The sequence below is a fragment of the Schistocerca gregaria genome, chromosome 2 (genome assembly GCF_023897955.1).
Source record: "Schistocerca gregaria isolate iqSchGreg1 chromosome 2, iqSchGreg1.2, whole genome shotgun sequence".
In the NCBI taxonomy this organism is placed as follows: Eukaryota; Metazoa; Arthropoda; class Insecta; order Orthoptera; family Acrididae; genus Schistocerca; species Schistocerca gregaria.
In genome coordinates, this window is record NC_064921.1 from 632,866,100 (window position 1) to 632,890,726 (window position 24,627).

Here is a 24,627-nt window from a genome sequence, read left to right on the forward strand (position 1 = left end):
CATTTTACGAGTCAGCTAATTGGGATGGCCACACCAAAAGTCACTCTTACATATTTGAGAATTGCTGGAGAAACAGCAGCATTGACTGAGAAAGATCTGTTTGGGACATGTGTGAAAAATATAATCCAGAATGTTATACAATACTCACTTCAATCTTCTGCAAGAGAAATTGGGATTAGTGCTCCACTCACTGATCAGAAACCAATGGAAATGCCATGCTCTAAAATTCAGTGCCTTCTCCCAGCATTTGTTTGCCAGGTATGTTGTACTAAAAGAAATTCTTTATTAAGCATTAATGATTTGTAGCCTTACAACATGGAAAGTTTGTAACCTTTCTTTCCCACACCTTTATTTTAAAATTTCACTCTGATCACTGATACTTTGCTACCACTATCTCAGAGAAATTTGGTTTCTTCTCTGCCTACTTTAATCTGAACTTTTGGGTTGTAACTCTTTTGCTCCGATATTTCAGGCCCTGTTTCTTCCAAACACTTCCCAGCCTGATTTTCAGGACATAACATGTGAAACTTGGTCATTTTCTCTGTGTTCCCATTTCTTAACACTTCTCCTTCTTTCCATGGATTTCGTACTGCCTCCAGAGGCCCCCTCAGTTAGTGCCCGTGTTAGATGGACACTTTCTTATTCTGCATTGATGGCAACTTTCCTATTCTACATTGAAGTGCCAAAGAAACTAGTTTAGGCATGCATATTCAAGTACAGAGATACATAAACAGGCAGAATTTGGCACTGTGATTGGCAACGCCTATATAAGTCAAGAAGTGTCTGGTGCAGTTGTTAGATTGTTTAGTGTTACTACAATGGCAGGTTATCAATATTTAAGTGAGACTGAAAGTGGTTTTATAGTCAGTGAATGAGTGATGGGATACAGCATCTCTGAGGCACCAATGAAGTGGGGATTTTCCTGGATGGCCATTGCATGAGTGTACTGTGAATATCAGGAATGCAGTAAAACATCAAATCTCCAACACTGCTGCAGCCAGAAAAAGATGTTTACAAGAACGGAACCAATGACAACTGAAGAGAATCGTTCAACATGACAGAAGTTCAACTCTTCTGCAAACTGTTGACAATTTCAATGCTGGGCCATCAACAAGTGTCAGCATGTGAACCAGTCAATGAAACAAAATCGATATTGGCTTTCAGAGTCAAAGGCCCACTCGTGTACCCTTGATGGCTGCATGACACAAAGCTTTACGCCTTGCCTGGGCCCATCAACACTGACATTGGACTGTTGATGACTGGAAACATGTTGCCTAGTTGGATGAGTCTCATTTCAAATTGCATCGAGCGCGTGGATGTGTACAGGTATGGAGACTAACAACCTCATGAATCCATAGACTCTGCATGTCAGCACGGGACTGTTCAAGCTGGTGGAGGCTTTGTAATGGTGTAGGGTATTTGCAGTTGGAATGATGTGGGATCCCTAATACGTCTAGATACAAGTCTGACAAGCGACATGTACGTAAGCATCCTGTGTGATCACCTGCATTCATTCATGTCCATTGTGCATTCCAATGGACTAGGGCAATTCCAGCAGGACAATGCGACAACCCACATATCCAGAATTGCTACAGAGTGGCTCCAGGTGCACTCTTCTGAGTTTAAACACTTCCACTGACCACCAAACTCCCCAGACATGAATATTATTGAGCATATGTGGGAAGCATTGCAACGTGTTTTTCAGAAGAGATCTCCACCCTTGGCATGTCGTGTTGTGACACTTACGCGTGCTCACATGAGCAGGTGTACCAGTTTCTTTGGCTTTTCAGTGTATTTCTCCCATTGTCCTCAGCTGACAACTCCTACAAAGCATCTTTATTTTCAAGGAAAAACAAACTTTCTTCCGCTGAGCCGACTTGAACTATCAGTGCCAATTCCTGGGTCTTGATTGGTAACTTGTCCACAGTATTTCAAACCAGACCTTTCACCTCCCATGGCTGATTCATAGAAGGGATTCTTTCTACTAACTGGATAATAAAAAAGTTGGGAGCAGTCGCTTTCACACATATGTATGCTTTGCCTGCAGAGTTATTATTTATGAGGTGACTTAACTGTTCTTTGAATTTGTCTTCAAATTTAGAGTAGTCTAGTAGGTGGCCTTTGAAGTGTACTCTAGTATATTCTCTGATGTGAAGTTAATTGCAGTGGAATTTATTATTTCCCTATCTTGCATCCACATACAGTATCTTGATTTGCTGCCGAAGTTCAGTTGGCTGCAGTTTCCCATTTTCTCACCCTCTTTATTTTTCTTTTTTCCAGCTCACTCACCTGTTTCATTTCACTCCTCCAACTCTCACTTCTGTTTGACTTTTAAAAGTAATGAGGATGTGCTGAAAAGTAATGCCTCTGAATTGTTATATGAGAACTCTTAAGGCTTTTTAAATAAAACAAATTTTATTTACAGTCTACACCTTTATTCTTCATGTCTACATATTTGCAGCTCCCTGCTGCTAGAGGACACTGAATTGTAGTGTGTAATGTGGCAGTGTGTAAACTCACATAGTGTTTTTTGAGATACCAGCTTTTCAGTTCTACAATTTTTTGTACATTCTGGTATCATGACAAGTATGCTACCATTATAATGAGTACTACAATGATTGTCTTCTATCACCACAGTCTACTGTAGCCAAATACCTTTAGGCAAAAAGAGAGAATTAAGATTATACAACAGGTTACCTGATGTACTCTTAAGGGTTTCGTTACATGAACATTGTTTTCTCTTTTTCAGAGTTTCACAACTAACTCTCTTTCCTGTAGTTGTGAGATTGTTAAGTAGACTTTGACCTTCATTAAATTCCATTTACTTGGCTGTGCAATTGCTGTAAAGCAGATATTTTATGTCGTGAGTGGACCAGGATACTGTCATTTTCATTTAATTAATACAACTGGTTCTTGTTGTATCACCACCAGCCCCAATCCTATATTCTACCACAGAGGAATTTACTGTCTCCCTCACTTCTTCTCCTACATCACATTTGGCACATTCCCCTCAGGAAACAGCATCCTTAGGGATTTGCAACAAGTCAAGATACCTGTGAACAAAGTAAATCATTTGTTAGAAAGTACATTAGTAATTAACTTCTGTTAAGCTGCTATAAAGTATTTATGTTTCGTCAAACTAAATTTTACATATACAAATTAACTGGAAAGCTGCTGCTTTGAAGGAGAGGGGGGAAGGATGGAACTAACATTGAAAATTGCCAATTATCATCTTGCAGTGGAATTTGCTGTCACATATCAGTTTCTATAACTCACCATAGAACTTATCTACTGTTTCATCAGCACCATAGAATTTTTGCACATAAATTTGAATGATTTTCATGTACTACCTGTTGTTAATTTCAAAAACAAGTCTTGTTATTCTGCCTAAGATTCCTTCAGTATCTGTAACATTTCTCATTTTGCAATAAAGCTTACACCTGAATTTGCTTTCTGTTCTGTTACTCTGGAGTAAAATGCTTGAGTTGTTTGTAACACAACTAACTTATGTATAGATCATAGAGTTTGCCAACTTAGGCTTCCTAAATAAAAACGTAGCAGTTATTTTCTGTTTAGCCATACTTTATGCAGTGAGATTCAGACAAAAGAATATTTTGCCATATCTATCCATAGTCTGCAGCCATTATCCAAGTTCTCTCAGTCCACCACATGTGACAGTAGAATCTTCAACAGATGTACCATAGTACACTAGCCTGCCAAGGCCCACAGAGTGTCATAAGACACGCAAACAGTTCTGAACCTTGGAAGAACTATGCTCACAGCAGTTTTAGTCCAGGCCTGAGTGGTTCTCAGTATCCAAGCCTCAGATCAAGATAACTAGTTTGTTTACTGATCATATGAAAGCAAGGATCTCATGTCAGTTTGTCATTTAGTGGGCGGTGAGTCTTCATGTGACCCATAGTAAATTTAATCAGGAGAGTAGCAGACCTTTAGTCACCGCTTATTCTGCAGTAAAATAATACATCAAGATTCTTACTGTATGCGTACTAACAGCTGCACAGTGTGAATATCTGGTTTGGTTCCCTTCATCATCAATAAGATGTAATAAGGACTATTCTCATCAATTCTTAGCAGAGTCAGCTTTTGCAAAGTTTTCAAGCTGCATTTCCAGTGTGCCTGAATTGTAGGTTTACAGTCATGGCATCTTACCAGTTTTGAATTATGGCAGTGATATATGAAATTATAACTTGACACACATTCAAAAGTTTAAGGCTTATTTGAAAAAGGAGAGATGTGAGATTTGAGCTCCTCTCGGCTTATTGAATTTTCAGTTAGCTTATGAGAATATAGCTGAGTGACATCCTTGCTTATTTTCAAAGCACAAATGCAATGACAGATCACTGAGCATGGCAATTTAAACCCTCAGTGGACAGGGCTGCATTGGTGTTTAAACCAAAGTGCACTGTATTTAGAAAGACAACATACACAGTAAACAGCTTGCACCCCACACAACCAACGATGCTCTATACAATGATTCTCCATGGTGCTATGGTCTGACTGATGTATGAAAGCTAAACTACAGGGGGTGTGATTGACAGCTCCCTTACGTTATTCAAGACCATCTTTCACAGACTGTACAAGTGCACTAATCTTGAAAGGTGGTTGAAAAACACACTTCATACAGGGTTTCCTTAGGAAATGACCAATCCTGTTGGAAAGACTACCTTCATAGGGAGGGAAAAAAATATAAAAAAACTGTAGACTTTAGAGGTTAACTGAAATAATTGAACTGCTTTGCCATCTCACAACAAACTGTCACTTTTCTACCTAACCTATACCTCAGACTACACTACAGTTCAGTATGTCACCACATCTAAGACTTCATGTTCACATTCATTGTCTGTGCCATCTCATAACCAAACTGTCATCTTCTGACCTAATCTAGAGATTGGGCTATACTACAGATCATTCCTGCATTCCAAAAACTAATACATATGCAAAATAAATATTTTCAGTGTTCTGTCCTCTTTCTGTTTGCACATTTATGACATTATAAACGTAATTGTTATCATGGTGGGGCGAAACAGATGTTTGGAATCAGTAGGTTCAGTTGACTCTACTTAAGTACTATGTCATGGTCCTCATCAGTACCTGATTCTCAGTTGGTCAATAGCATAGTGCATTTCTGATCTGGCTCTCATTGTACCATTCATGCTAAAAGATAATCATGTCTGATCTGCATCTCTTATACCCATTCTGGAAAAAATGACCTCACAATAGTATGTACAGTGAGAGACAGACATGACACATTGTGTTGTTGACCAACTGTGAAACAGGTGATTGGTGATACTGAGGCAGTGTCTAAGTCTCAGCTTTTCTATCCTTTCACAGATATTATTTCCAGTAGGATGGGTTGTATTCTGAAGAAAAATGATATGAAGTGTGTTTTGTAATTTCTCTCTAAAAAAATGGCTCTGAGCACTATGGGACTTAACATCTATAGTCATCAGTCCCCTAGAACTTAGAACTACTTAAACCTAACTAACCTAAGGACATCACACAACACTCAGTCATATTTCTCTCTAAGAGAAAAGCATTTGTGATGGGTGTCTTCATATCCCTTGGAGTTTTAACATGTCACACATTTCAGACCATTAAGATGTAGAGAACAAACATGACACACTTTTAACAGAGAGATAAATCTTGATTCCAGAGCATTGCCTTGGTGGTGGTCATGCTATGGCATATAAGAAGCCAGAGATTCAAGCATACACTTCCAGTTACTGGGTAGGTTTGTTAAATTAGCTATTGATATTAAACTAGTTAGTAACATCATAAATAGAGACAAGGGCATATTCCTCTCTCTCTCTCTCTCTCTCTCTCTCTCTCTCTCTCTCTCTCTCTCTCTCTCTCTCTCAACAGGCTGTTCAACTGTTGAAATACTCTATAATGGTAGGCAGCTGTACTCTTTATAAGTTATTTGAACCATAAAGAGGTGCATGTTGGGAATTATGAGGAAGATTGGTGCTTTCATACACTAAAAATTATGGGGTATACTAGCAATTGTCTAGGACATCACTCAGCTTCATTCTTATAAGTTATTTGAACTATGGAGAGATGCGCGTTGGGACTTACTAAGGAGACAAGAAATGAAATTAAATTATAAGGCAAAATTATGACTATAATGTGAATTTGGGTAAGACATGGAGCCAGACAAATGGATTGTCAATAGATAAAGGGAATACTTGAATTACACCAAGAGATAAAAAATGACCAAGAATACAAGCTAATGAAAGATGTATAGACATTGCAAAATGTGCAGAACCAATATGGATGTACAGAGCAGAAGACCCAAATGGGTAGAGAAGTCAGGAGATGGCCTTTATTCAACTGTAGGTGACAAATGGCTGATGATGAGTCTCTATAAAGAATCTTTTATAAAAACTAAACTAAGAGGCAGTTAGTCTTTTTTATATTGTTGTTCACAGAGCTGGATGGAATGAAATGTGTCTGTAACTACAGATGACTTTCTTAACTACATTTTTATACATGGGTGCTATTATAATATATTAAATTCTTCCAGGAAATATCCCTTGACTCTTTGGTTGATTAGACAGATAAATCAGGGGTGTTGTTGTCAAATCAACATAATATAGGAAGTCAATTCCAGTACCTGAAAGTAATCTTTATTTGCTTTTATTTATGTTTTCTGCATACCAGAATTGCCTGTTTTGGCTTACAATTTCATTTTCAAGTGCACCTTTGGGTGTTGTGAATAGTGAATCTTGTTAACATCTTACTTATGATCAATAACGTCATTTTCATGAATTACATTTTTACCTACTTAAAGGTGGAGTTCATGACCATTTGGCATCCAGGGGCCAACTGTGCAGTGTGTGGTATGAAATAATGTTATTTTACTCATGTAGTTTTTCAGTGTGACATTTTTTGTTGTAACTGTTTGACAGCTATGTGACAGCTGGGACCCTTAGAAGCTGTACGTTTACAGATTTTTCTTCTTTGAAAGTCAGGGGTGGTGTGTTTGTTGCATAGATATTATCTGGTTAAAATTTTTTGTACATGTGTTATCTGTTATTTCATATGCTAATCCTTTCTTGTTCTCAAAAATTTCAATAAAATTTTCTATGTAGGGCTTGTGTTTCTTGTCAGTTTGTTCATTGAGTAAGTTGTCTGGGAAATTTATTGCATAGGTGTATATTTCTAATTCTTTCAAAATATTTGTAGTATGTTGTTTAGATATTTCATTTAAAATATATTTTCTGTTTTGTGGCTTTCATTTTTAAGATTTATGTAGAAAGCTGATTGATTGATTGCTTTTGTGTGCTATCATATGTTCTTTGAATCTAATGTTGATGTTTCTTCCCATTTGCCTGAAAATGAAAATGACAAAGCAGACCACACTGAAGACACTGTACAATTTTTACATAGAATACCTAAGAGATGTACTATATTTTGTAAGAATTACAGATATACACAGATAACGAAAAATCTCTCTAACAACTTACTCAATGACTAAACTGGCCTGAAACAAAAGCCTTACTTAGAAAATTTCTTTCAAATTTTTGACCATTACAAAGGATGAACATATGAAATCACAGGTAACATATATACAAAAATTTTTACCCAAATAACATCTATGCACCACCAAGGCAATGCTCTGGAATCAAGGTTTATCTCTCTGTTAAAAGTGTGTCATGTTTAATATAAAAAAATTGTGTCAGAACTTTTATGTTTATTGATTTTTCTTCTTTGGGAATCAGGCAGCTTCTAAGGATACCAACAGTTGACCAACAGCTGACACAAAAAAAATTATTAAAAAACCACATGGGTATTATTTCATAACAGACAGCTCACAATTGGCCCTTGGATGCCATAAGATTGTGAACTCCACTTATACATAAGTAAAACTGTCATCGATCATCAGTAAGACATAAATAATACTCTTTGTTGGCAGCACCCACAGGTGCACTTGAAAATAGAATTGTAAGGCAAAACAGCCAAGCCTGTTATGCCATAATCCCTAAATATAAGAAAATAAAAATTATGTTGCAGCTGCTGGAACTGACTTCTTATAAAATTTTATATTTTGCCATAGTTCATGCTGCAGGCCCTACTAGTAAAAACAAAAATAATAGTAATAATAATAATAATAATAATAATAATAATAATAATAATAATAAACCCCATGGAGGCCTGGGAAAAGAATAGGCCTCCGGTATGTTCTGCCAGTCGTAAAAGGCGATGCAAAGAACAAACCACTAATAGGGCTAACCCCCCTTTTAGTGTGATTAGTTGGTTCAGGACAGAACTAATGAAGCCTCTGACAAGCGCTGTCATGGTCGCGGACTGACTTGAACCCTATGCCCATCCACAATGGTAACGACACTGCTAGCCACATGGAAAATGACTTAAATCCAAATAGAGGTGTTTTGCAGGATATGCTTCCTGCAACCACTCTAGAAGGAAAACAAAGACAGAGGATGAGATGGTCAGATGAAGTTAACTGGCACCTCATGTTCTGTTATTACCAAGCAACAAACTTAGGAGCCAACACAACTGGATACAGATCACAAGTATACACAAAATTTATTACCAGATACCCAGAATTAAAATTTTTAACAGAACAACGACTGGCTGATCAGACCCGTGTATTAATCAAAAATAACAGGATACCTCAGTCAGAATTAGAAAACATCAAACAACAAGTACAACAAATACTGGAATAAAATAATGTGCAATCGGAAGAAGAAAATACAGTAATGGACAAGAACGTCCCGGAGCAAACAAACAAAGAACACCACACATCAATTAAACAATCAGAGGAAAACGAAATCTTAAAACGGCCACCAGAACAAGAACAAATAGAACATGAAGCGACACCTATGTTAGATATAGAAGAAAAATTTCAGCTAACATACATAGAATACAAAGACACAAATACAGACATTAGACCATTCTTGTATAGACCACCAAATAACCCACAAGTCGAAACAACAATAACAACTATCAACACAATCATACACAACAAAATAAATGAATATACAACTATGGAAGAGTTACAACTACTGGTTTCAGTAGGAGCACTCACTACACTAAATATACACACTAGGCAGAGATCAGCACAAACCAACACACAGAAGAAACCCACAAAACCAGCATGGTAACACAGGCTACAGATCAGAATAGAAAAACTGAGAAAAGACATCGGACAGCTAACACAATTTATAAGAAATGAAATATCAGACAAAAAACAAAAAAGATTAGGTAAAATCTCACAACAAGAAGCGATAGAGCAATTAGATGAAAAAAAGCAGAAATAACAAGCATTGGCCAAACGACTTAGAAGATACAAAAAAAAGTCAAAATAGAAGGAAACAAAACCAAACATTCAACACAAACCAAAAGAAATTTTACCAGACAATAGATAACACACACATTAAAATAGACAACCTACCAAACATAACAGACATGGAACACTTCTGGAGCAACATATGGTCAAACCCGGTACAACATAACAGACATGCACGGTGGATACAAGCAGAAACAGACACATACAAGATGATACCACAAATGCCTGAAGTGATAATTTTGCAACATGAAGTCACCCGAGCAACGGTGGATACAAGCAGAAACAGACACATACAAGATGATACCACAAATGCCTGAAGTGATAATTTTGCAACATGAAGTCACCCGAGCAATTAATTCTACGCACAATTGGAAAGCCCCTGGAAAAGATAAAATAGCAAATTTCTTGCTAAAGGAGTTCACCTCAACACATTTACATCTAACTAAATTATTTAACATATCTAAAAACAAAGATGATGTGACTTACCAAACAAAAGCACTGGCAGTTCGATAGACACACAAACATACACACAAAATTCGAGCTTTCGCAACCGGTGGTTGCTTCATCAGGAAAGAGGGAAGGAGAGGGAAAGATGAAAGGATGTCGGTTTTAAGGGAGAGGGTAAGGAGTCATTCCAATCCCGGGAGCGGAAAGACTTACCTTAGGGGGGGAAAAAGGATAGGTATACACTCGCACACATACACTTGTCCATCCGCACATACACAGACACAAGCAGACATTTGTAAAGACAAAGAGTTTGGGCATTGATGATCTCTGCCCAAACTCTTCATGATTGCAGTACAGGGTCAAACAATAAACACCAGATATTACAGCAAGCATATTATTAAAGATCCGAATACCACAACAGATAAATGCAGACTTCGCAAACAACAAATAGAAACAGTAGATCACATCACAAGCAGATGTACAATACTAGCAAATACAGAATACACCAGGCACTGCAAACTGTACTGGAGAATGATGAATACAAATTATACTGGAACAGAACCATTATAACAGATAAAACAACAAACCTGACATCATACTCACCAATAAATTGAAGAAATTAACACAACTAATCAAAATATCCATACCCAATACAACAAATATACAGAAGAAAACAGGAGAAAAAATTGAAAAATACATCCAACTGGCTGAGGAAGTCAAGGACATGGACATCAGGATAAAGTTGTCATTATACCAATTATACTATCAACTACAGGAGTCATACCACACAATATCCACCAGTACATCAATGCAATACAGCTACATCCAAACATATATACAACTACAGAAATCTGTAATTATTGATACATATTCAATTACCCGAAAGTTCCTAAATGCAATGTAACATATACCTTACCGTTAAAAGGAAGTCACACTTGATCAAGGTCTGCGTCACTTTCCATTTTTAACCAGACATAACGTCTGAGACAGGAAAGAATAAGAATAATAATAATAATTATAATAATAATAATAATAATAATAATAATAATAATAGAAAACATACGTATAATGTCTGAAAAGGAAAGAATAATAGAAAATATTGGTCAATATATGATTTTAATACTCTATCAGTAACTGTGGCCATGACGGTCTAGTGGGTAAAACACTAGACTCCGGCACTGGAGGTCCCTGGTTCAGTCCCAGATTGGAGCAAGGAATTTTACTCATTCCAATCACCCCAGGATGGTCCCAAGTCCACTCAGGCTGCTATCAAATACATATTGGGGATCCTTCCCAGGGCAAATAGTGGCCGCTGCGATGGCCCCCCATCACACTACCCATCTAGTGTCATGACAAAGAAACACTGCATTTTACCAGTAGTTAGGCCAGTAGGAAGGTCATGGGCTTGCATCGTAGTCATTACTTTACCTTTTTATTAGTAACACTATCATAGTTGGAAGAAATATGATTTATTAAGTGCATACTGATATCTTTAAGCTCCTTAGGAGATGTATTTTTGAAACTAATTTCTATTTGTAAAGTAATCAGCATGAGGCGTAGCGCCTTCGCATCACTCCTGTCACTTGTTAGGACGATATCATTATAGGCATGAGTCATCAACAGATATCACCAGCTGACATGGACCTGAGCTGCACGTAGTTGTACTAGTAGGCGGCAGAGGTGAGCATTTGACGGACAGTGCTAGCAGTCGTAGTCAAAACAGTGTTGTAAAGTTATGTTTGACTATTATTTAATGTATTTGCATCATTATAATTGTTTTATATGTGTAGTAATTGGCAGTGTGAGTGTTGTATGAGTGAAGAAGAACAGAAGTAAATGAAAATTGTTTTGTTTATTCACGAAGTACCAATTAAACTATATAAGGGATTTACTATAATTAAATGTGCAGTCAGTTTATGATACTAATGAATCATGAGTAGAACACAAATTAATCGGTAATTTCAGGAGGAGTAATTTTATATTTGATACTTTTCTAAATTTATTTATTTAGCAATTGCCATAGAAAGAAATGTTTTACTGTGATTGGTAATTGAAGTAAAGTGCGGGTTAGCGCGGGTTAATACTGCAGCCTGATTTGCTGTTTGTGATACCAGCCAATCAGAAAAATGCAGGCTTGCACCAATCTATGCTGGGAACAAAGCCTTTGGTGTGATCTAGGTAGGTCGGGGCTGAGGGTTCGAACTAGTAACATCTCATTGAAAGCAGCTCCAATGAAAGTACTGTAAAATCGTGGAAGTAGTACAAAGTGTATTTAAGTGAATGGTATGGTGGAAGTCATATGGAATTTCGGATGGAATATCATAATTATTGCTTTTGACTGTTAGTTAAAACTGTGTGGCGTGTTGTGCGATCTAAGACTGGAACAGGTATTACATGTAGAGCAGAGTGCACAACATTTGAGCAAGCATTTTCGTAACTAAACTATCCGGTGAACTCTATTACCTTTGGTAACGGGTGGAAATACCATAAACTGGCTATGTGTGTGATTGTGGTTTGCGTGTGAACTTTACATTGTGTTGCCACTTAGTACGGACTTGGCAGTATTAACTGTGATCTGTATCATAAAAATTAACCTGAAAATTTACATTGCCAAGTTAAAATTTTTATTTCAGTACTGGACGCATCCCATTTACCGGACAATTCTACGTATGTTGTGACCTGCAATAGACAGTAGTGGTCTAGTATTTTCTACTACGTCTTTTAGCTAGACAAATGAACATTGCCGGACATTGGCATGACAGTAAAAGGAAACGTGCCACGCCGCAAGCATCTGCTGTAATAAATGCATCAACATTTGGCAAGTACTCTGCTGCCACTGCAAGGAAGTATTCATAGAAACAAATGGCCATAGATACCAGTATATCATGATTTCTATCACGGATGTAATTTAATCCACAAATGAATCAGTCATTGCAGAAAAGTCATGAGCCAACCTTTTATACAAAAATTAGTTATATATTGAAACTGGATGATGAAGGGTAGCCAGACTAATTCATACAAGGAGGTCTGTAGCCAAACATCCAATGGCATCAGTATCAGACTTTGAAATCATCACTCCATGTAGAAAGGTCATGAGTCATTGGCTCATGCCTTTTTGCAGTGACTATATGGAAGGGTGTTTAATTGAGCGCAGAAGACATTGGTGACCTGTTGCTGCTTTCACGTGTAAATGTTCTTGTTAAGTTTGACAACCTGTAACACTCTAGTTGGTGGTTCACTGCAGAAAGTCTAAAAAATTTTGCAATAAAGTTATTAAAGTTTTTGAACACATTGAAAAGGAAAATCACGATTGTGGTCTGAAATTTGACTACATACAAAATTTGCAGTTATCAAGTATTTCTCTTTGGGGTAGTCTTTATGTGGGAAAGCTACAGGACAATATTTTTAATACGCAAAATTTGAAAAGTACTCACACTATTATGGGTACCATGAGGATAAGACAGAAAAGTGGAAATGAAGTCTGCACATTTCTATATCCAGAAACATATCCCAAAAAATGTGAATGAACTTACCTGTTCTCCAACAGATGTGCTGGTTAGAATAAGAATAACACAATGATTCACTTTCGTTTAACACTTGTGTCAACTGGGAGATTTGAGAAGGTGAAACAGTACTTCCCTATACACAGACATAGTTTTCTCCCAAATGATAGAGATGGGATACAAAAAAAGCAGGTGAGCCATCATGCCGGGACCTATTATATACTTGAAGAATATGCCATAATGATAAAAAAGGCTTCAAGTAGATTCTCAAGGGAAAATGTTGACAATGTTGTTATATTAGTATTTAAAAACTGGTGGTCTGTCTATTTTAAAAAGTCTTGCCTTTCTGAATCACGTATGGAAAAATTTCCTAAGGAACATAAGATTTATTTTTCCTCTTCTACATGAATGAGTTTTGAGTATGATACACATTTTCCAGGATAAGTAAAAGTAGAGCAGTTCATTGATGGTACTGTCAGAGAGTTATTTCAGCTCCTTTACAGTTTCGCTAAGGATCCCATACTTCTTAGTGAGTTAGCGTATCCTGAAAAATGGGTGCCTATCACTGTTAAAAAAATACAAAATATAGTGAAAGTGAAGAGATATATTCCACCTGAGTATATGAAATTTTTTGACCAATTGGAAGAATGGTCAATAGCAGGGGAAACAAACAATTATGATTATTATGATCAAGAATATTGTTTTAATATGTTTTTATTCACCATTGTTACAGGAAGTACAGCTACAGCTCAGAATGTGACTAAAATACTAGCACCCTCATTTCAACTTGCAGTACACCATATCCACTGATTCTGTAATTCAAATCCACCTGTTTTTCCAAGTGTAGCTTTCATTTATTGTCATGAACAGTTGTTCATCACAAAAAGGTCATCAGTTAGCAAATTTTTAAATTTACTTTTTTGCTAAACTGTAAATTACAAAACAAAAATACATGATGCTTTGTAGTCCTTGAAGACTCAATACTCAAGACTCAATAACTATTTACATTACAGTAACAATATATGTAATCAAGGTTTATGCTGTAGGAAGTTTTAGCCTTCTGCCATAAAATTTTCCTTTTTTTGACTCATGACCATGACAAATTCAAATAGTGGACCTCATTATGTACACCCCATAATGTGATCCTTTCCAAGCAATATTGTAGCAAAGTGTACACTATCCTACTGAGGTTTCATGGAAATGACATTAATATTTTCTGAATTTGTTGAAAAAGTATAGTGTAAGAATTGGTCTCTGTCACATTTTATGGATATTTGCGGAACTGAAGTTTTTCATTAAATACCTCCATCCATTAACTCCCACTAAAATTTTTGTTATTCGTTATTGAAAATATCTGCATTTTTCCATGAAAGTGGAATTAGTTTATCATGAATTGCTGAAGGAGAGCTGTGTGCAAAAGAACTGAGTGTGTGATTTTGTAACTACACTCCTGAAAATGGAAAAAAGAACACATTGACACCGGTGTGTCAGACCCACCATACTTGCTCCGGACACTGCGAGAGGGCTGTACAAGCAATGACCACACGCATGGCACAGCGGACACACCAGGAACCGCGGTGTTGGCCGTCGAATGGCGCTAGCTGCGCAGCATTTGTGCACCGCCGCCGTCAGTGTCAGCCAGTTTGCAGTGGCATACGGAGCTCCATCGCAGTCTTTAACACTGGTAGCATGCCGCGACAGCGTGGACATGAACCGTATGTGCAGTTGACGGACTTTGAGCGAGGGCGTATAGTGGGCATGCGGGAGGCCGGGTGGATGTACCGCTGAATTGCTCAACACGTGGGGCGTGAGGTCTCCACAGTACATCGATGTTGTCGCCAGTGGTCGGCGGAAGGTGCACTTGCCCGTTGACCTGGGACCGGACCGCAGCGACGCACGGATGCACGCCAAGACCGTAGGATCCTACGCAGTGCCGTAGGGGACCGCTCCGCCACTTCCCTGCAAATTAGGGACACTGTTGCTCCTGGGGTATCGGCGAGGACCATTCGCAACCGTCTCCATGAAGCTGGCTACGGTCTCGCACACCGTTAGGCCGTCTTCCGCTCACGCCCCAACATCGTGCAGCCCGCCTCCAGTGGTGTCGCGACAGGCGTGAATGGAGGGACGAATGGAGACGTGTTGTCTTCAGCGATGAGAGTCGCTTCTGCCTTGGTGCCAATGATGGTCGTATGCGTGTTTGGCGCCATGCAGGTGAGCGCCACAATCAGGACTGCATTTGACCGAGGCACACAGGGCCAACACCCAGCATCTTGGTGTGGGGAGCGATCTCCTACACTGGCCGTACACCTCTGGTGATCGCCGAGGGCACACTGAATAGTGCACGGTACGTCCAAACCGTCATCGAACCCATCGTTCTACCATTCCTAGACCGGCAAGGGAACTTGCTGTTCCAACAGGACAATGCACGTCCGCATGTATCCCGTGCCACCCAACTTGCTGTAGAAGGTGTAAGTCAACTACCCTGTCCAGCAAGATCTCCGGATATGTCCCCCATTGAGCATGTTTGGGACTGGATGAAGCGTCGTCTCACGCAGTCTGCACGTCCAGCACGAACGCTGGTCCAACTGAAGTGCCAGGTGGAAATGGCATGGCAAGCCGTTCCACAGGACTACATCCAGCATCTCTACGATCGTCTCCATGGGAGAATAGCAGCCTGCATTGCTGCGAAAGTTGGATATACACTGTACTAGTGCCGACATTGTGCATGCTCTGTTGCCTGTGTCTATGTGCCTGTGGTTCTGTCAGTGTGATCATGTGATGTATCTGACCCCAGGAATGTGTCAATAAAGTTTCCCCTTCCTGGGACAATGAAGTCACGGTGTTCTTATTTCAATTTCCAGGAGTGTATGTTATAAGTACAATACCATAAACAGTAAGCTATTGCAGTCTTATGATGAAAAGAACTGAATAATAGGTTATAGACTGAAAGAAAGCATTGAATGCTCATAATTTTCAATTTCACTTCAGTCTTTCATAGATTTGGCAGGCTTAACTGCAAACCAATGTTTTATGTAGCCATAACATTACTACTGCAAATTGGAGTCAATAATTGTGCTAACTCATCTTATGCAAGTGGCAAAGCAGCTTGAAAGTTTAAAGTTTTCCACTATTATGTAGTGACAGTGGGAATCACTGCATCAATAAAAACTACCATCATCACTCTTGACATAAGTTGCAGTCTTACATGAAGACAGTACTGCATTGTGCTTAAGGCTGATACACATTATTAACAAATCTATGTTAATTTGAACATTTGACCTTTCTGACATTAAAATTTCATTAAGTATTTGGTTAAATAAAATTGTTCGGTGAAATTAGTAGTGATAGAATTTCCAAACATAAGTTTTGTAAACTAGTTTACAAATAGGAATTATTCATTGATAATAGTATTTTTAAATGATGGTTGCATCCTTGGATCTTTGAAGTAATGAAATTATTTTATTTAAAAAAATAATGTTGAAATAATATCTAAGGCAGAGTTGTTTCAATTAAACAATTTGGTTTTGAGGATATTTTACTAGTGATAATGTTTCCTTTGCAGAAATGGAATTTAGTTTAGAACAAGTACATCAGCTGAAAATATATACTCATCAGATAGATTATTTAAAGTGACATAGAATTAGTAAATGGAGATATATTCCATCATGTACTTCACCCAATAGAGCCTTCTAGATTTTTACTGTTTTTGTGCATGTATTTCTCACTTTTGACAAATATATTTTTTAAGTATCCAAAGGGCAAAATCACTAAAATTGAAATACAAGAATTACGGATTTGTAAACAGCAGCAACAATTTAGACTGTAGTGATGGTTGGCAAGAGACAGAGGGTGTTTGGTCCTGCAGACACTCAGAACGGTGATTAGCTGCATGGGCAGTACCTACTGTTACAGCAGGTGTGACAGCTTGCTGGCATGAAAGTAATCTCTTCTGGCCCAGCAGCTTACGTTTTCATATTCCCTTGCACTTATCTGATGCAGTCTTTCATCACTTGCTATCTCATGCCAATATTTTTGCACCTTCATGCCTACTACATCAGATGTTATCAGTAATCTTTATTTATTTTGGTTTTATTTTTATTGTATTAAATGTCTGTGTCTGTTACACATTAATCATTGAACATGTCATTGTATAACATACTAGGACTTACCACACTGATGAACTATGAGACCATTCCACACATTCCATATTTTTTCTCTCTCCTTTTTACTCTTGTATGTAAAAAGCAGGTAAATTTTTAATGTGAGTAAATTCTAGTGATTTATAAGCATTGTTTATTTCTTGGCATGGTGTAATTTCTGTAATCACTGTAACAGTTAAAGGTGTGAGGTTTGTAAGTAATAGTGGACCACCTGTAACAGAATTTTTTCACAGACATTTTTAAATACTATAATACTTTCTTATTTGGTAAAATTGTGTACAAAATCTCCCAAAATTCAATTTTTAATCATCTGAATTCCATTGTCTCATTGGCTAACTTTTATCATCATGAGAATACTTGTTAAGTACTGTATTTGTTCTTACCTGATAATAGACAAATAAGGGGAGAAGGCCCTCTTTTACCAAATACCACCCTGGTTTTCTTTTAGAATGACTCAGTTCTAATTATTGCTTGTAACAAAGTTTCTTCCATTTGAATAAATTCATTACACCTGCATATTTAACTCTTGTTTTACTGTGTATGGTTAAACAAGAAACCAGATATATGTATTTAACTATTGTTTCCTTATAAATAGGAATTTGGAGTCAAGAGAGAATTTTTTGTCAACCTACAGTGTTCCTGATGGCTGTAAACTAATTGGTCAAGTTGCTTATGTGAGCTGGCAAGGATTCTTCACTAAAAAGCCCATTCTAAAGCTTCTAGGAATTTTACGGTATGTTGTTAGCTTATTGTTTTTAGTTTAATGTTTTAATGTTATGAACAGATTGATGACATCAACATGGGTAGCCCCTTGTCACCCATGCTGATCAACTTGTTTATGGAAGATTTTGTAGAGAAGTAGTACACAGTATGCAGTCTCATTTGCACATAACATTTGATGGTTATTAGTTTTTGATGGCAATCATCCATTATCAGGTTTCATAACAGAGATTCTACAAAGACTAGAGGAGAACGTGCTGGACTCTGCTGTTTTAAATCTAATATTTTCTGTACGTATGTGGATGATACTTTTGTAATATGATCTCAAGGCAGAGACCAACTATATCAATTTTTTTATCATCTTAGTTCCATACATGGAATGTCAGATCCCTTAATCGGGCAGGTAGGTTAGAAAATTTAAAAAGGGAAATGGATAGGTTAAAGTTAGATATAGTGGGAATTAGTGAAGTTCGGTGGCAGGAGGAACAAGACTTCTGGTCAGGTGACTACAGGGCTATAAACACAAAATCAAATAAGGGTAATGCAAGAGTCGGTTTAATAATGAATAGGAAAATAGGAATGCGGGTAAGCTACTACAAACAGCATAGTGAACACATTATTGTGGCCAAGATAGATACGAAGCCCACACCTACTACAGTAGTACAAGTTTATATGCCAACTAGCTCTGCAGATGACAAAGAAATTGAGGAAATCTATGATGAGATAAAAGAAATTATTCAGGTAGTGAAGGGAGACGAAAATTTAATAGACATGGGTGACTGGAATTCGTCAGTAGGAAAAGGGAGAGAAGGAAACATAGTAGGTGAATATGGATTGGGGGGAAGAAATAAAAGAGGAAGCCGTCTGGTAGAATTTTGCACAGAGCACAACTCAATCATAGCTAACACTTGGTTTAAGAATCATGAAAGAAGGTTGTATACATGGAAGAACCCTGGAGATACTAAAAGATATCAGATAGATTACATAATGGTAAGACAGAGATTTAGGAATCAGGTTTTAAATTGTAAGGCATTTCCAGGGGCAGATGTGGACTCTGACCACAATCTATTGGTTATGACCTGTAGATTAAAACTGAAGAAACTGCAAAAATGTGGGAAATTAAGGAGTTGGGACCTGGATAAACTGAAAGAACCAGAGGTTGTACGGAGTTTCAGGGAGAGCATAAGGGAACAATTGACAGGAATGGGGGAAAGATATACAGTAGAAGAAGAGTGGGTAGCTTTGAGGGATGAAATAGTGAAGGCAGCAGAGGATCAAGTAGACGAGGGCTAGTAGAAATCCTTGGATAACAGAAGATATATTGAATTTAAGTGATGAAAGGAGAAAATATAAAAATGCAGTAAATGAAGCAGACAAAAAGGAATACAAACGTCTCAAAAATTAGATCGACAGGAAGTGCAAAATGGCTAAACAGGGATGGTTAGATGACAAATGTAAGGATGTAGAGGCTTATCTCCCTAGGGGTAAGATAGATACTGCCTACAGGAAAATTAAAGAGACCTTTGGAGAAAAGAGAAACACTTGTATGAACATCAAAAGCTCAGATGGAAACCCAGTTCTACTCCTTCCACAGGAGTATGTTGTTGTTGTTGTTGTTGTTGTTGTTGTTGTTGTTGTTGTTGTTGTTGTTGTTGTCTTCAGTCCAGAGACTGGTTTGATGCAGCTCTCCATGCTACCCTATCCTGTGCAAGCTTCTTCATCTCCCAGTACCTACTGCAACTTACATCCTTCTGAATCTGCTTAGTGTATTCATCTCTTGGTCTCCCTCTACGATTTTTACCTTCCACGCTGCCCTCCAATGCTAAATTTGTGATCCCTTGATGCCTCAAAACATGTCCTACCAACCGATCCCTTCTTCTAGTCAAGTTGTGCCACAAACTTCTCTTCTTCCCAATCCTATTCAATACCTCCTCATTAGTTACGTGATCTATCCACCTTATCTTCAGCATTCTTCTGTAGCACCACATTTCGAAAGCTTCTCATCTCTTCTTGTCCAAACTAGTTGTCGTCCATGTTTCACTTCCATACATGGCTACACTCCATACAAATACTTTCAGAAAAGACTTCCTCACACTTAAATCTATATTCGATGTTAACAAATTTCTCTTCTTCAGAAACGCTTTCCTTGCCATTGCCAGTCTACATTTTATATCCTCTCTACTTCGACCATCATCAGTTATTTTACTTCCTAAATAGCAAAACTCTTTTACTACTTCAAGTGTCTCATTTCCTAATCTAATTCCCTCAGCATCACCCGATTTAATTTGACTACATTCCATTATCCTCATTTTGCTTTTGTTGATGTTCATCTTATATCCTCCTTTCAAGACACTGTCCATTCCGTTCAACTGCTCTCTTCCAAGTCCTTTGCCGTCTCTGACAGAATTACAATGTCATCAGCGAATCTCAAAGTTTTTACTTCTTCTCCATGAATTTTAATATATACTCCAAATTTTTCTTTTGTTTCCTTTATTGCTTGCTCAATATACAGATTGAATAACATCGGGGAGAGGCTACAACCCTGTCTCACTCCTTTCCCAACCATTGCTTCCCTTTCATGCCCCTCAACTTTTATGACTGCCATCTGGTTTCTGTACAAATTGTAAATAGCCTTTCGCTCCCTGTATTTTACCCCTGCCACCTTTAGAATTTGAAAGAGAGTATTCCAGTCAACATTGTCAAAAGCTTTCTCTAAGGTCAGTATTGCCTCGCGTGTCCAGTGTTTCTACGGAATCCAAACTGATCTTCCCCGAGGTCCGCATCTACCAGTTTTTCCATTTGTCTGTAAAGAATTCGCGTTGGTATTTTGCAGCTGTGACTTATTAAACTGATAGTTTGGTAATTTTCACATCTGTCAACACCTGCTTTCTTTGGGGTTGGAATTATTATATTCTTCTTGAAGTCTGGGGGTATTTCGCCTGTCTCATAGTATATAGAGGATCTATACAAGGGCAATGCACTTGAGGACAATATTATGGAAATGGAAGAGGATGTAAATGAAGATGAAATGTGAGATATGATATTGCGTGAAGAGTTTGACAGAGCACTGAAAGACCTGAGTCGAAACAACGCCCCCGGAGTAGACAACATTCCGTTGGAACTACTGACGGCCTTGGGAGAGCCAGTCCTGACAAAACTCTACCATCTGGTGAGCAAGATGTATGAAACAGACAAAATATCCTCAGACTTCAAGAAGAACATAATAATTCCAATCCCAAAGAAAGCAGGTGTTGACAGGTGTGAAAATTACCGAACAATCAGTTTAATAAGCCACAGCTGCAAAATACTAACTCGAATTCTTTACAGACGAATGGAAAAACTAGTAGAAGCCGACCTCGGGGAAGATCAGTTTGGATTCCGTAGAAACACTGGAACACGTGAGGCAATACTGACCCTATGACTTATCTTAGAAGAAAGATTAAGGAAAGGCAAACCTACGTTTCTAGCATTTGTAGGCATAGAGAAAGCTTTTGACAATGTTGACTGGAATACTCTCTTTCAAATTCTAAAGGTGGCAGGGGTAAAATACAGGGAGCGAAAGGCTATTTATAATTTATACAGAAACCAGATGGCAGTCATAAGAGTCGAGGGGCATGAAAGGGAAGCAGTGGTTGGGAAAGGAGTGAGACAGGGTTGTAGACTCTCCCCGATGTTATTCAATCTGTATATTGAGCAAGCAGTAAAGGAAACAAAAGAAAAATTCGGAGTAGGTATTAAAATCCACGGAGAAGAAATAAAAACTCTGAGGTTTGCCGATGACATTGTAATTCTGTCAGAGACAGCAAAGGACTTAGAAGAGCAGTTGAACAGAATGGATAGTGCCTTGAAAGGAGGATATAAGATGAATGTCAACAAAAGCAAAACGAGAATAATGGAATGTAGTCGAATTAAGTCGGGTGATGCTGAGGGAATTAGATTAGGAAATGAGACACTTAAAGTAGTAAAAGAGTTTTGCTATTTAGGAAGTAAAATAACTGATGATGGTCAAAGTAGAGAGGATATAAAATGTAGACTGGCAATGGCAAGGAAAGCGTTTCTGAAGAAGAGAAATTTGTTAACATCGAGTATAGATTTAAGTGTCAGAAAGACATTTCTTTAAGTATTTGTATGGAGTGTAGCCATTTATGGAAGTGAAACATGGACGATAAATAGTTTGGACAAGAAGAGAATAGAAGCTTTTGAAATGTGGTGCTACAGAAGAATGCTGAAGATTAGATGGGTAGATCACATAACTAATGAGGAAGTATTGAATAGGATTGGGGAGAAGAGAAGTTTGTGGCACAACTTGACCAGAAGAAGGGATCGGTTGGTAGGACATGTTCTGAGGCATCAAGGGATCACCAATTTGTTATTGCTTTGCAGCGTGGAGGGTAAAAATCGTAGAGGGAGACCAAGAGATGAGTACACTAAGCAGATTCAGAAGGATGTAGGTTGCAGTAGGTACTGGGAGATGAAGAAACTTGCACAGGATAGAGTAGCATGGAGAGCTGCATCAAACCAGTCTCAGGACTGAAGACCGTAACAACAACAACAACAACAACAACAACAACAGTTCCATACATGAGATCATCCAATTTATCACGGAGATAGGAAAAGACAGATGTCTCACTTTTTCAAATGTGTTGGCTCACAGCAAAACTGGTGGCTTTGTGGATGTGCTGTTTAGTGCAAGTCTGCACCCAGAGATTTAGTGGGCAGTTGTCATCATCTTTCACAGGTGGATGGTGTAATCAAGACGTTTGCTCATAGAGCACACATTATTACCCATGAGTCCCAAATGCTTGAGGACCTCGCACATCTGTAGAGAGTGTTTGAAGATAAAGGCTACTGACCTCATAAAAGCCATAATGCTTTGCAGTACAAACTGATGCCAATCATCACAGTTCAAGATGCTGACAAGGAAAGATTTCATTTTATGACCTTCGTAGCATACATTGGGAGTCTTCCAAAATAGTCTCCATTGTGAGAAAACATAGTGTGAACTCGATCTTTCACCCACCACTTAAGATGGCCACTCTGCTTGGTTTTCTGAAAAAATGACCTTGACCCTTCATATGGCAGATATGTGTAAGACCACAGTTGAGTATGGACATACATAAGACAATCAAACAGTGAAAAATCCAGGATGGAATGTAACAATGTTAAGAGAAGGAAAGTTGCTACTCACCATATAGCAGAGTTGCTAAGTCGCAGATAGGCACAATAAAAAAAAAATTCACACTTAAAGTTTTTGGCCAATGGCCTTTGTCAGCAATAGATGCACATGCGTGCATGTGCACACACACACACACACACACACACACACACACACACACACACACACACGCAAATGCAACTCACACACACGACTGCAGTCTTAGGCAAGTGAAACCACACTGTGGCTGTTGCATTTTCAATGGCATAGATTTTGATATGTTTAGAGAAAATATCATATAGTGCTACTACATATCTCACTTCTCCTTTACTTCTCGTATATGGACCAGCTGTGTCAAGGAATACTATATCTAGAAGGTTTTTTGTGAGTATTGGGTGTAGCTCAGCATATTTAGACACAATGGACTGTTTTGATTTTTGACATATTGCACATTTTCTTAATACCTGTAGGACTCACCTTCTCAAATTTGGAAAATAACAAAGTGTTGCAATTTTTTCAGTACCTTTGCCTACTCCATAATGTCTCCATACTTCATGTTTTTGTCTTTTAAATTTGTCGACATAATCTTCAGGAGTATACACACACTATTGATGACATTTTTCATTTTTCCTATGAAGCAAAATGCCCTTGTACTCCTGATACCATTTACTTACATTTCCACCTTCATCCTGCTTAAGGTTTTGCATGAATTTCCTCCATCTGCAATCTTGCTGTTTTATAACTTTCATTTGCTTACGAAACTTATGGTAATCAGACTGTTGTAATGTACCTTCTGAATTCTATATCTTGCTCTGTTAATTCACCAAATTCATCCAAACCTTGTGGTAACCTGGACAAGGCAGCTGTAATAGCATTCTGACTTCATTTAATATAAATGATCTCAAAATTTAATTCTTGTAAATATAGACACCACCTAGCTAATCTACGGTGCAATAATTTACATATTAAAAGAAATGACTGTGACTGATGGTCACAGTAAACTTTATAGTGTTCATGCCCCACAAATAATATTCAGACTTTTCAAATGCCCATGTTACAGCTAAACTTCCGTTTCTGACACAGAGTAAGATCTTTCTGCTTCTGATAACATGTGACTAGCAGAACTGATGACCTTGGGTGATTCTTTACCTTCTTCTTTTCGTGTCTGGAACAAGTTTGCCCCCAGCCCCTCAGGTGAGGCATCTGAGCTTAAACAAAAATCCTCGGACTTATCAGGGTGACTAAGAATGTTTGCATTGACTTGACTAATGCATGCTTAAAGTTATTAAAGTCCTCTTGACACTTATAATC

General features: G+C 38.0%; 1 protein-coding gene and 1 long non-coding RNA gene across 3 annotated transcripts in view; one reads left to right on the plus strand and one right to left on the minus strand.

Moving 5' to 3' along the window:
* The window catches only part of LOC126334650 (ribonuclease P protein subunit p40-like), a 216,631-nt gene that overhangs the window by 184,892 nt on the left and 7,112 nt on the right, over positions 1-24,627 (plus strand). The window contains exon 6 of one of the 2 annotated variants that reach the window (XM_049997097.1): positions 18,076-18,174. In XM_049997097.1, the coding sequence (XP_049853054.1) occupies positions 18,076-18,174 (99 nt within the window). Of the gene's footprint in view, positions 1-18,036; positions 18,175-24,627 lie in introns of both variants that reach the window. The other variant, XM_049997096.1, reaches the window with a different exon arrangement.
* LOC126334651 (uncharacterized) lies at positions 2,473-24,461 on the minus strand. Its single transcript, XR_007564763.1, has 3 exons — positions 23,991-24,461; positions 17,451-17,607; positions 2,473-3,053 (listed from the first exon to the last, which is right to left on the minus strand). It is a non-coding gene; the product is annotated as an uncharacterized LOC126334651 (long non-coding RNA).